The sequence below is a fragment of the Microcaecilia unicolor genome, chromosome 9 (genome assembly GCF_901765095.1).
Source record: "Microcaecilia unicolor chromosome 9, aMicUni1.1, whole genome shotgun sequence".
NCBI lineage: Eukaryota > Metazoa > Chordata > Amphibia > Gymnophiona > Siphonopidae > Microcaecilia > Microcaecilia unicolor.
The window spans coordinates 108,980,422-108,993,396 of record NC_044039.1 but is presented as its reverse complement, the minus strand read 5'-3'; the positions used below and the strand labels follow the sequence as shown (position 1 = coordinate 108,993,396).

Here is a 12,975-nt window from a genome sequence, read left to right as displayed (position 1 = left end):
TGGTTGGGAGTACTAATATATTGAAAAAATCCAATATGGGTAAACTATTTCGCTAGTTACCATGGCCACTGTAGTGAATCTACCATAATACTGAAAGTTAAGTGCTTTATTTTTTACTTATAGAGTTTATGGAGAGAAAAGCACGCTTTTTGTTGAACATTTTTTATATTTAAAGGAAAATAAGTTGGTTTTTGTAGACCTATGATGATAATTATTGCTAACATTGCGTTTCCGTTTTGGCGCTCATTGCTCACAGAGGTCTTTTCTCCGCTTTTGTATTATGAATTAAAAAACAGAAAAACATAAAAAAGACATTTATTTTTCTGGTGTATAATTTTTGGTATCCTACTGATACTTAGTGGTTTGCACACAGATTGGGTCTTTATGATTTTTAAACTGAGATTTCCCTTGTTCTTTTTTTATATCTTTTTTCATTGGTAGAATGCTATATGACAGTATACAGAGGGAAGGAGAAGTACACTGTAATGCTGGTGAGGGGTGCAGAAGTGTGCTATATAACATATCATGCTGTACAGTACAGTATAACTTGGTGTAAAATACCATGTGACTCCTCCTCCTGAAAAATATAGTAAGGGTGAGAGGTGGGGTAGAGGGCCATGTAACTCACTTTTATGCACAATACTGTATGGGCAGGGAAGGTGCAGAACTGTGTGAGTGATCATCCTGTACTGCACAATATGGAGAGGAAAGGAACAGACTACCATAATACTCATTCTGCTGTACAATAGGAGAGGAATGGGGCAATATGCAACTTATCTACAGAATTATGGAAATTTTTACTATGATGGAAGATAGGGGTGATTGGAGGGAGATCGGTGGCAGAGGAGGAGGAGGGAGGTCTCCTAAAAGGAAAGCATCACCCTGGTGAACTAGGATAGAGATCTATAAAATAATGAGTGGAGTGGAATGGGTAGATGTGCTTTCCAAAAATACTAGGATTAGGGGGCATGCGATGAAGCTACAATGTAGTAAATTTAAAACAAATCGGAGAAAATGTTTCTTCGCTCAACGTGTAATTAAACTCTGGAATTCGTTGCCAGAGAATGTGGTAAAGGCGATTAGCTTAGCGGAGTTTAAAAAAGGGTTGGACGGCTTCCTAAAGGAAAAGTCCATAGACCATTATTAAATGGACTTGGGGAAAATCCGCTATTTCTGTGATAAGCAGTATAGAATGTTTTGTACTTTTTGGGGATCTTGCCAGGTATTTGTGACCTGGATTGGCCACTGTTGGAAACAGGATGCTGGTCTTGATGGACCTTTGGTCTTTCCCAGTATGGCAATACTTATGTACTTAATGAGTAAATGATAAGCTGATTTCTCTGTACAACACAAAAGCTGAAACACTGAAGAAAGGAAACAGTCAAAACACCCACCTTCTTTGTTAGAGAATCATCAGAGTCAGAGGGCATCCTTGTTGACACATGAAACATAACTTCTACTGTAGAGGTAGCAAAATATGGAGTGGTCAGTCCAGTGCTCTTGTTCTTTTGCAATCCTCCCAGAAAGCCACAGTGGTTTGTTAGATTCACCTAGGAGAAAGAGTCATATTAGCCAAAAAGCCAACCCACATTACATGAATTAGTAGGGATCAGATCTTGTGTTTTTATTTAAAACGGATGCTTGACCTGACTTACTGATTATGCTGTGGAAACTGATGTAATGTCTGGGCAAGTGGAGTATACATTAAACTATTAGACTTTTTATACTGCATAAAAGAGGCACATAAGCATTAGAAAAAGAGAGTTTCATCTCTTAGGGCTCTGTTTACTAAGCCGCGCTGTAGGTGTGCACACTTTTTAGCGCGCGCTGATAAAGACACCCATTATACTCCTATGGGTGTCTCTAGCATTAGTGCGTGCTAATTTTTAGCGCATGCTAAAAAGTGTGCATGCATTCAGTGCAGCTTAGTAAACAGAGCCCTTACTGTGAAAAGCAAATTCAATCTTACTACATAAGAAACATAATAAGGGTGTAATTTAAAAAGCAGATTTCTATATGTAAAATATGTTTTACAGATGGATAATGGCTCTTATATAAATGAGCATGTGTCAACAAGAGCATAACGTACTTTTATATGATATGCATGTATCCCTATTTTAAAGAATTTAATCTCTTTATAAGTTGGGCAGAGCATTTTCTGTGAAAAAGAATATGATATGAAGTGTTCGCTTTCATTTTAGTATGTTACCAGTATTGATTTGATTTAGTTTATTAATTTGATATACCACTTAATACATTAAGTTTTAAAGTGATTTGCAATGAAAAAAATAATACACAGTAAACACATTGAGTTACATCTTATATTATAAATATAAACATCCATGCAACTCTTCATACAATCAAGACATAACCCTTGACATAAAAAATAATTTTCAAAACAAACTATCTTACGAAACCCAAAATAACGATGAACCACTAATAGTAGTGGGCAAAGAATACCATAAAATGATCCCATATAACAGAAGGCTCCATTTCTTGTAGATGTTAGTCTTGCAAATTTTATTTATCTACTAGCCGTTAAGCCCGTTAAAACGGGCGAGATTTCCAGCTACCCTCCTCGCTGCCGCTCCCTCCCCACTCCATACCGGGCCCCCTGCACTGACCTGACAGCGCCTCTCACCTCCGTGTGAAAGCGCTGCAGGCAGCAGCGCTTCCACACGGAGGTGAGAGGCGCTATCAGGTCAGTGCAAGGGGCCCGATATGAAGGGGGGAGGGAGTGGCGGCGGGGATGGGGGTGGAGGTTGGTGCGCACGATGTTCGTTTCCAGGCTCCAGCGGCCGACTCCGTTTCCCTCTTTGTTCTGCCCTCTGACGTCATCACGTCTTGACGCGAGGGTGGGACAAAGAGGGAAGTCTCTACTGTGCATTTGCAGGTGAGTCGGTCACTTGCCATTTATATGTTTGACTGAGAACTTTCTATATGGCCTTAACTGAGGACAGAAACTGCAGCAATGTTGAGAAAAATGCAAAAAACGTTGTTCTTGTTTGATCGACTTATTGAACAGGTATTTTCGTACACCTAAACAAAAAGCTTTAAAAATCAAACGTAACAGTTTAAATGTGATCCTGGCTGAAATGGGTAACCAGTGCAAATCTTTCAAAACTGAGGTAATATATAGTTGATGGAAAAGTTCATAAGTGCTACTGTATTTTGCATCAGCTGAAGTCTTTTAAGACTATTCCTGGTAAGCCTTGTTCTATAATTTTAGGTATAAGCTGTAAAGTTTTACTTCAGGTATACTGCACTATTTCCCATCCCCCATCTCTCTTTTCCTATCAGCCACATGAAGGAATTTCTGGCTGGTCACATGCTCTGATGGTGAAAATGTTGCTAAGGCAACTGGCAACTCACATACCTGGTATATCTTGTTACAAAAGTAATTTACTGAAAGCAGGAATGGCAAGGACACCAACTGTAAGCTTCCAGCACATATGAAAGTCCCAATTACAAGTCTGTAGCCCATATGCAGCACCTATGATTGGTCCAGGGTAGAGGAGAGGTGGATACTCACCACAGCCTTTAAAACCATACTGCAGACAAAGGAACTGTGAAATAGTCAGGATGGCAGGAGAGTTTCATATCTTTGTCACAACCTATTTCCAGGGAGGTACTCTTTGCCCCCCTTGATAGAAACTAATTCTCTATAGCTATGAATCTTTCTTTCATTCTTTCTCTCTGCTTTCTCTCTGTTCTGTGACCTTTGTATGAGGAACAAACTCTTTCCTTCCTTCTTTTTCTCTTCTTTATATAATTAGTCTAATTATTTATAATTACCAGAGGTACTGATGTTAGATTTTGTAAGTTTGTTATAACTTGAAACTGATGTCTGATGCTGTGATGGTGGGTGAGTAATTAAAGACTTTTAATTCTCTCTGATTCCTGTACAACTTTTTTTTCTATAATATTTTATAAAATTCGTAAGTTGTTTAGAGAATAGCAAATCAAATGCGCAGCCTAATACAGCCTGCTTCTTACAAATGCATGAGTTATTTTAATCAGGTTGAAAAGTAACATTATTTTACAACATTTCCAATATATTTGTCAAACTTCAAGGACTTGTTACCTTGCAATTTCATTATGCCAATATCCTCGTTTAACAGAACTGGTTTACTTTGCAACACTGGGTGTACAGGCAGAAAATTGGAATCAAGATAACTACATCGAAGATTTCTCACACGACCATTTGCTCAGCAAAACAAGTTTCCAATTAAGATTGGACATCACTTGAAATTGATCATCCTGCATATGAACAAGTATTTGAATATCATCAGCAAAGAAATGAAATGTATATTCCCAACACTCAAGAAATTCAGCCAGAGGTGCAAGATATAAATTAAAAAGTATAGGAAAGACGAGTGAACCTTGAGGTACTCCTTTCTTCAATTCCCAAGTTGCACATTATTAAGAAAGTAAGATTTAAACCACTGTAAAACAATAGAACAAATCCCTCTCTTATATATCAAAGTAAGTAGTTTGGAGAGGGAGATGGTATCAAGTGCAGCACTCAGATCTAATGGAATCCAAAGTGTGTCATAATCTTGATCCTTTGTCACCAAAGTTAACATTTACCACAGACAACAAAAATGATTCGATACTGTGTTGATGCCTACAGCCCGATTGGTTCTTATGCAAAATTTGTTTTTTCTCCATAAAATCAGTCAACTGCTCAAGAACAGTGACAAAAACACCTCCTTGCATTGGGTCAAAATAGAAAAAAGGAATCATGTCCAAAGCTATCACTGAAAAGTATCAACTAAAAGATGTTAGGCCACTTCTCTATCTATGACTGAGTGAAATTGTGACCAAAACTCACCAGATATCTCTAAGCTCAAATCTGGAGCACTATAACCTCAGAACAGTTCAACAAGTGGGGAGTTATCTACATCCAAGTTTGACACCTTAGTGTGGAAAAATTCCAAGAAATCTGAGAAAGTCAGATGCGTATCCTGAGCTAATGAACAAGGAGCAAAAATTAAATCATTAACACTTTTAAAAAGGTGATACATAGTAACATAGTAGATGACGGCAGAAAAAGACCTGCACGGTCCATCCAGTCTGCCCAACAAGATAAACTCATATGTGCTACTTTTTGTGTATACCCTACCTTGATTTGTACCTGTCCTCTTCAGGGCACAGACCGTATAAGTCTGCCCAGCACTATCCCAGCCTCCCAACCACCAGCCCTGCCTCCCACTACCGGCTCTGGCACAGACCGTATAAGTCTGCCCAGCACTATCCCTGCCTCCCACCACCGGCTCTGCCGGTGGATTATTGTCAACTTCATCCAATTTCTTGCCTATATAAGCTTTTTTACAATACAGTAGAGGTCTCTTAAGGGAGGAGTTAAGATGGCGGCACATACTGCACACGCTTGAGAGCTTCTCTGCTCAGCTGCAAACAAACTTTTTTTTCCTGCTAACCAATATGCCTCATACCAAAAGGCTTGGTTAAGACCGGAGCCTCGACGGTCAGAACCTCGCCACCGTCAGAGCGGAGCATTGAGAGGTTCGCGGTGAAGATGCCTGGACAAAATTCCGGGAGCAACTCCGCTGACTTAGGAGGAGGAGAATCCCCCTTCATCCAGGGGCTAGATATCACGCTTTCACCCCCAGAAATCAATCCACTGCCTCCACCCGCAGCTTCCCTGTTGCAGTTGAGGTCTTCGAACTCAGAAGACGGTGAAGAAAGGCCTCAGGTAAGAGGCACTGTAGAGGGAAATGCTAGCGGAGGCCTGGGACTTTTGGATTCCCAGGCTTTATTTAGATCTTTGCCATCTAAGGAGCCAGTAACTTTGGAGAGCATTTGACAAGCTTTACAAAGACTTGACATTAAACTAACTAATTCTAGGCAAGAAATTTCTACCCTAGTAACTACAGTAGATTCATTATCAAAATCTTTTGAAACATCTTAAACAGATTCTTCAAGTCAAATATCTGAAATAAAGGCTGATGTAAGAAAAGATTTTTCTGTAGCGGCGATAAAAGATAAAAACATAATTTATAGAAAAATTGAGCAAATAGAAAATTACAATCGAAGACTGAACTTATGTCTTTTAAATTTTCCTAAAAGTTTTGGTTATACTCCTCTTGATATCTTTAAAAAATATTTGGTGGAAATTTTGAATTATTCCCCTGATCATATTCCTCCGATAAACCGAATATGTTATATTCCAACTAAAAAGAATCAAGAAGGAGAAATTTTGGATTCATCCCAACAATTATCTTCACAAAAAGATTTAAAAGAAAATTTAAAAGAAAATATGCTTAACGGAGATTTTAGAATCTTCAATAACTGAGGATACTGAAAGGCAGACTTTTGTTGTTTCATTTATATTTGAACAAGATATGGAAGCAATGAAATGCATGTTTTTTAAGAAGTCAGAATCCTTGTTTTATGGGAAAAAGATATGGATGTATCCTGACGTTACTAGACAGATACAGGAAAGAAGAAAATCTTTTTTGGCTTTAAGAAAAGACATTTTGGACCTAGGAGCTTTCTTTTATTTGAACTATCCATGCAAATGTGTGATAAAAATTTCCAAGGTCTAAAATATGTTTTTTTTCAACCTGAACAATTGATAGCTTTCATGAATCAAAAGAAAATATTAAAGTAATTAAAGTTTAATGTCAAATGATGAGAGATTGTGTTAAAGTAGTAACAGGTGATTGTGCTATGCTAAATTGTTCTTTTTTTTTCCTTATTTTTCAATTTCTCTCCTGAAAATGTACCTCCTCTCCAAAATGCTCTTTTGTGGTCTAAAGAAGGTAAAAATGTTTATCTAAATCAAAATAATACTTTATATTGGTGTTACTCCTGTATTACCTTATTCAAGTTTTGTACTTGGTATAAAATTTACACTAACATAAAATTAAAAAAAAAAATACAGTAACTTCAAATAGTAAAATCAACTCACAGATTTACATCCTGTCTTTTATATGACAGATTTTTTCAACATTTTTGTTCTAATTGGCGCATCTGGTGCTTTAATAGGAATAATCCTGGATGATATAATTTATTCCTCACTACACAATGGCATGTGATCTCCACAGTCTAGTAGTTCATCTGCAGCTTTATCCAAAGAGTCAAACCAGATAGTATATTTAATAGCGCTGTATCGAATAGCATATTTTACTATTCAATCAAATATGAATAATGAAAAATATTTGGTAGAATACAAATACTGAAAATGAATAATGGGCATTAAGCTTTAACATATATAATACAAGAAGCAACATGAAATCAGAGTGTTTCAGTAGGATTTAGCACAGTAGAGTACCAGATTAATCATATTAGAATTTAAATCACTATTTGGCTGAATACAAATGTATTCTGGGCACTATTTGGGGCCAAAATGAATCAAATACGAATATTCAGTACAGCCCTAATATTTAAGATATTAGAAATGATGTCTGAATATTGTGTGTGGGCAAGTGAAAGAGGACGTATTGGCAAAAATACATTAGGAAGTAAACGTAAAACAAGACAGCCTTGTTTGATTTGAAGTTCCATTATCTTTTTTAAAAAATTTATCATAGAGATTTAATTGAGCATTTGAACGCATAAATCATCATTAATAATAACTAGCCTCATAAGCCCAGGGTACCTTTATATTAGGACACCTCTGACTGGCTCTCATCCTAGGCTAACCCACCAGCCCGAAACCGCAGAGAAAAACTCTCATATTCATGTTTCACCGAGAGAAAAGTCTGAAATGTCTAGACTAGTGGGGAAACATTCATAGTCTTGTAAAATAGTAGTTCAAATACTCAACAAATTTCCTTTTATGACCAATGAAACTCTAAATTTGGTCTATAAAGATAAGAAGACAAAAAATGTGCTTCCAAATCAAACAAATGGCGTCCAGGTTGATATCAACCTGGACGCCATTTGTTTGATTTGGAAGCACATTTTTTGTCTTCTTATCTTTATAGACCAAATTTAGAGTTTCATTGGTCATAAAAGGAAATTTGTTGAGTATTTGAACTACTATTTTACAAGACTATGAATGTTTCCCCACTAGTCTAGACATTTCAGACTTTTCTCTCGGTGAAACATGAATATGAGAGTTTTTCTCTGCGGTTTCGGGCTGGTGGGTTAGCCTAGGATGAGAGCCAGTCAGAGGTGTCCTAATATAAAGGTACCCTGGGCTTATGAGGCTAGTTATTATTAATGATAATTTATGCATTCAAATGCTCAATTAAATGTCTATGATTTAGAGCAACTATATATGATACAAGTTTCTAACTGGATTTGCTCTAAGCAATTTTGGAATTGTTTGTTAATTTTATTTACGCAAATTATACATTTTACATTCAAAGAACAAACTTGTGAATGAAAACAGAAATAATTGAAATCAAAAAAGAAAATTCCCAAGGGAAAAATAACCACAAAACAGGCCACAAAGAAGGTGGACCAAGATATAAAGAAATAAAGATTCAAACAATAAATGAAATTAACTAGATAGATATGAGGGGTAACACTCACAGCCAGTCACTCAGCATTCTATTCAAGCAGGATGATCCAGTGATTCAGTTCCACTATCCTCCATAATAGATAGAAAATTTAGCAACTTTTAGCAGCATCTAGTGACACCATATTTTGGAATCAAAGAAAATATAAGTAACAGAAAGTAGTGACACCATACATCAGCAGGAAAATTTTAATGCAAAAGAACCTCCCAAAGCCAGGACTCTAGGTCTCAAAACCAGAAATTCCTAACTTCTTCTCCAAGGTTCTAGCCAAATCAGTAAACACTTGTATTGTAGAGCTCAAAAAGTTTGCTTTCGTATGACAAAAATACATTGAAAAATGTTATTTCTGTTTGCTTCCAAGGCAAAAGTTACCAGAAGTGTGGTTCGTTCATTAATAATCTCCAACGAGCTTTCCAGAAACTCTGTAAGATATAAGTCAGGTTGAGTCTTTTCATTAGAACTCCAAGATAAACCAGAAAGATATTGAGCTTTCACTATGGGTGGAAAGCCCTCTACTGGAACCCCAAAAAACTCTTGAAAATATTTTTCAGCATATCCATAGCTGGAATCAAAGGAGATTCAGGAAAGTTAAGAAATCTTAAATGATTCTTACTGACAACATTATCCAAATTTGCAAACTTACATGCCTGAATATTTCTTTCCTTAATAGCTGCAGTACAAAAGCTTTGTAACTGTTTCACCTGCTGGTCTATTGATTCGATTCTGGTAACTTGCTGCCCCAAATCCTGTAACAGATTCTGACAATTTCCTTTTAAAGATAAAACTTCTGATCCAAAGGAATTAGATACCTGAAGGACTGCATTCCCTAGATAGTGTCCCACAAGGACTCAATCACCACTGCCAGCTTTTCGAACTTCCTCAGACTCAATGAAGCAGCTATCCACTTGGTCAGGACTGCCTCCAGAGATGGTAAAATGGGGGAAAAGGCAGCTAACGGATCCCTTCTCACCACCAAAAGCCAGAGTGCCTTCATCGGCTTCCCTTGCTTTGGCGTATCTGTTGTAATCAAGTCACATTCAGGTCTGGAAGGAGCAACCTGTAGCGGAGGGCTCAATGACTCGCCTTTCATGCTGTGGTCTGAGAATGTCCCCATGGACCCAACTGAAGCCAAACTACTCCAATGTAGCCTGCCTTGAGATAAGACTTCATTCGGGGCTTTGGGGGGGGGGGGGGGGGACTTCCTGGGTTGCAGCCTTCTGTTTCCCCCATTACATTGGCTTCCTTCTAATCTTCAGGTACTACAGACTATGTTACAGATTACAGGTTACAGATCACTAATTTCATTTTTGAGGTTTATTTTTTCACTACTCTAGGTTGTATACCATCCAGTCCAGGTGATGAACTGCTCTTTAACTTGTTGATTTGGCTTAGTACATCTTCCAGTTTCACAAAGATTTGTTTCAGTTCCAGTTCATCCATGTTGTTATCCTTGACTGATTCCCTCACAAATTTTCTGCTTCTGATATACCTGAAAAAGTTATTACTATGAGTTTTTTCCTCTATGGCAAGTTTCTTTTCAAGTTCTCTTTTAGCCTTATTAATCAATGCTTTGTATCAAACTTGCCAGTGCTTAAGCTGTTTCCTGTTTTGGATCCTTTTTCCATTATTTGAAAGATGTTCTTTTGGCTCTAATAACATCTTTCATATCACCTTTTAACTATGCAGGCTGTCATTGGCTCTTTCTTTCTACCTTTTTTAATAGGTGGAATATATCTGGTCTGGGCTTCCAAGATGGTATTTTTGAACAATGAATACCAGACAGTGAAGGAGATGAATGACACTAAATCACAATATCAGGGTGTAAAAGCAGACTTTAACTGATTTGCAGAATCAAGAATCTACACAAATTGTGTTTTCAGGAGTCTCTATGATACTGCCACAGTCTTACTAGAAGATAGTGTAATCAAGCTTAGAACAACTCCGATACTTCAGAACAGATGTCACATTCTACACAACATAAAAACACAGGTAGAGCGATATAACATCAACAAAGTGTTTCAAGAGGCAGAACTGAAGTGCAAAAGCAGTCATTTATTTTGTCTAGGAATTTTACCTCCTTGGCATTTCTTGACATGACATTTATCGAGTTAACGCTAGGGTAATTGAAATTTATGCCTGGACTCCTTCTGGCCCTTTGGACCATATTATACAGACATTTAGGAATTTAATATAAGAGATGTCTCAGATTTGGAGCGCCAAGCTACTTGTGTGAAACCCACAAATATAGTGCCGGTACAAGTGCGGAGATGTTGCAACCAGCAGGGCCCGCAAAAAAATCCGCAGACAGTGGCTGTAACCAGGGACAGCACTCTGAAGCTGCAGTATAACTAGGCACCAGAAAAAAACAGCGCCAACTATTGCCAGGAAGCAGAAATATTACAGCAAAGAGCAGACGTGCTGCCAAAGGAACACAAACTCTGGAGCACCAACTCCAACCTAAAGTGACCAAAGCAAAACCGAAAGACTTTTTACCATCAGAAGCTGTTCGGGCTGCAAGTGGGAGGAGCCGATACTCAGAAATAGAGGGCACTATCATATGACATCACCTGCCCCGGCAGAGAGACGCCAACTCCTGAGGCAGGAACACCATCAGAAAGCCATTATCTGAGCGGTTTAGAATATTTTTACAGACTTTGCATGCAACTCTGTAGACATTTTATACTTTTAATTTTTACTTAACATGAAAGTTTGGGTCTTCTGTTTTTAGAAGCTTTTTAATGGCTAATACTTTGATGTTTTAATGTTTAACTTTTAATTCTTGGAAATATAACTTTATTTGAGTCATGATGGGGCACTTCAGGTTTGTAATCATGCTGTTACTCCTTATGGGGTCATTTCTTAAGTTATTCACTCGTAAAGGGTATGCTTAATATTATTCCTTATCCTATTTCTAACAATCTATATTCTATTGCATACTTCAATGATCATCTAACTAGATATCTATTGAATTGTGATGAGTATATGCCACATAATATAGAAGTAATGACAGGGATTAGGCAGCAGCATGCTTATAGAAAAAATTGTGGCTCTTATAATTCAAAGGCTAGTAAAAGGAATCTGAAACAAGTAACTTGTATTTCTAGTGCAACATATATTTATTTATCTCTGCATTTGTACCCCACATTTTCCAATCTAGTTGTCCGTGCAATGTGGCTTGCATTTACATTCGGTTAGACACGTTACATAGCCGGTTAAAAATTAGTGTTTGCCTTATTCAGTTTCTATTAGAGATCAAGTACCATGGAATGTTGGTTACTGTTTTGTTTGACTATGTTGGTTCATCGAAGAAGAATCTTCTGAAGAAGTGGGCTTTCAGTTGTTTTCAGAATGCTAAGTAATAGTTTGTACATTTTAGGTTCATTGGTATTGAGTTCTATAGCTTCGGGCAAATGTATGTAAAGTTAGTTGAGTATGAAGATTTGTATTTCAGGCCTTGGCATTTGGGGAAGTGTAGGGTGAGATAGGTTCTTGCACCCTTGATTGCATTGTGTATAGGTAGTTCTATTAGGTTTGTCATGTATTATGGAGCTAGTCCAAAAACGATTCTGTAGACTAAGGAGAACACCTTGAAGGATATGCATGCTTTAACGGGTAGCCAGTGTAGGTACTGGAGTAGCGATCTTACGTTTTCAAATTGTTCTTTCCCAAAGATCAGTCTTGCTGCTGTGTTATGTGCTGTTTGCACTCTCCTTAGTGATTGTTCCTTGCATCCTGTATGGATTCCGTTGCAATAGTTAGCGTGGGTAAGGACCATGGATTGGGCTAGTGTGCAGAACACATCTCTTGGGAAGCAGTTTTTTTTAATGCATTTCAGTTTCCACATGGTCTGGAAAATTTTCTTTGCGGTGTTTGAGATTTGTTTGTTGAAGGACAGATTGCAGTCTATGATGACGCCCAGGATTTTTAGGTTATCTATCAGGAGGGATGTACCCACGACGGTGATATTTAGGAAATGATGTGTTGTGTGATGATATTATTATCAAGCAGTGTGTCTTTTCCTTGTTCAGTTTAAGTTTGAACGAAGATGCTCAGGATTCCATTATAGTGATACCTTCCACGAATCTGGTTGTGATTTCATGCAGATCTTTTTTAAAAGGGATGTATATTGACACATTATCTACGTATACTGGAGTTGAAGCCTTGTTTGAATAGTGTTTGGCAAGGGGGGGTCATCATTAGGTTGAATAGTATTAGTGAGAGCAGCGAATCAGTGGCGTAGCCAGAAGGCAATTTTTGGGTGGGCCAACAGGTCAGATGGGTGGGCACCAGGGTTGCCAACTTTTTGAAATTGAAAAACTTGCCACCTGATGCCCCACCCCATGCTCCACCTCTACCCCATTCCCAATAACTTCAATGAGGGTAGCAGTGAAGGCTTCAGTGACTGCAGGCCACATTGAGGGCTAGGGGGAAGTACAAGAGATTGCACTCTTCAGCCTCCATTGAGCCTCTGCCCCCTAACACA

The 12,975-nt window shown here is 37.9% G+C and overlaps 1 protein-coding gene across 2 annotated transcripts in view; it reads right to left on the bottom strand.

Moving 5' to 3' along the window:
• RALGAPA1 (Ral GTPase activating protein catalytic alpha subunit 1) overlaps positions 1-12,975 on the bottom strand; it is an 882,008-nt gene that overhangs the window by 271,594 nt on the left and 597,439 nt on the right. For both annotated transcript variants that reach the window (XM_030214290.1, XM_030214291.1), the window contains exon 36: positions 1,395-1,550. In XM_030214290.1, coding sequence (XP_030070150.1) covers positions 1,395-1,550 — 156 coding nt within the window. The remainder of the gene's footprint in view (positions 1-1,394; positions 1,551-12,975) is intronic.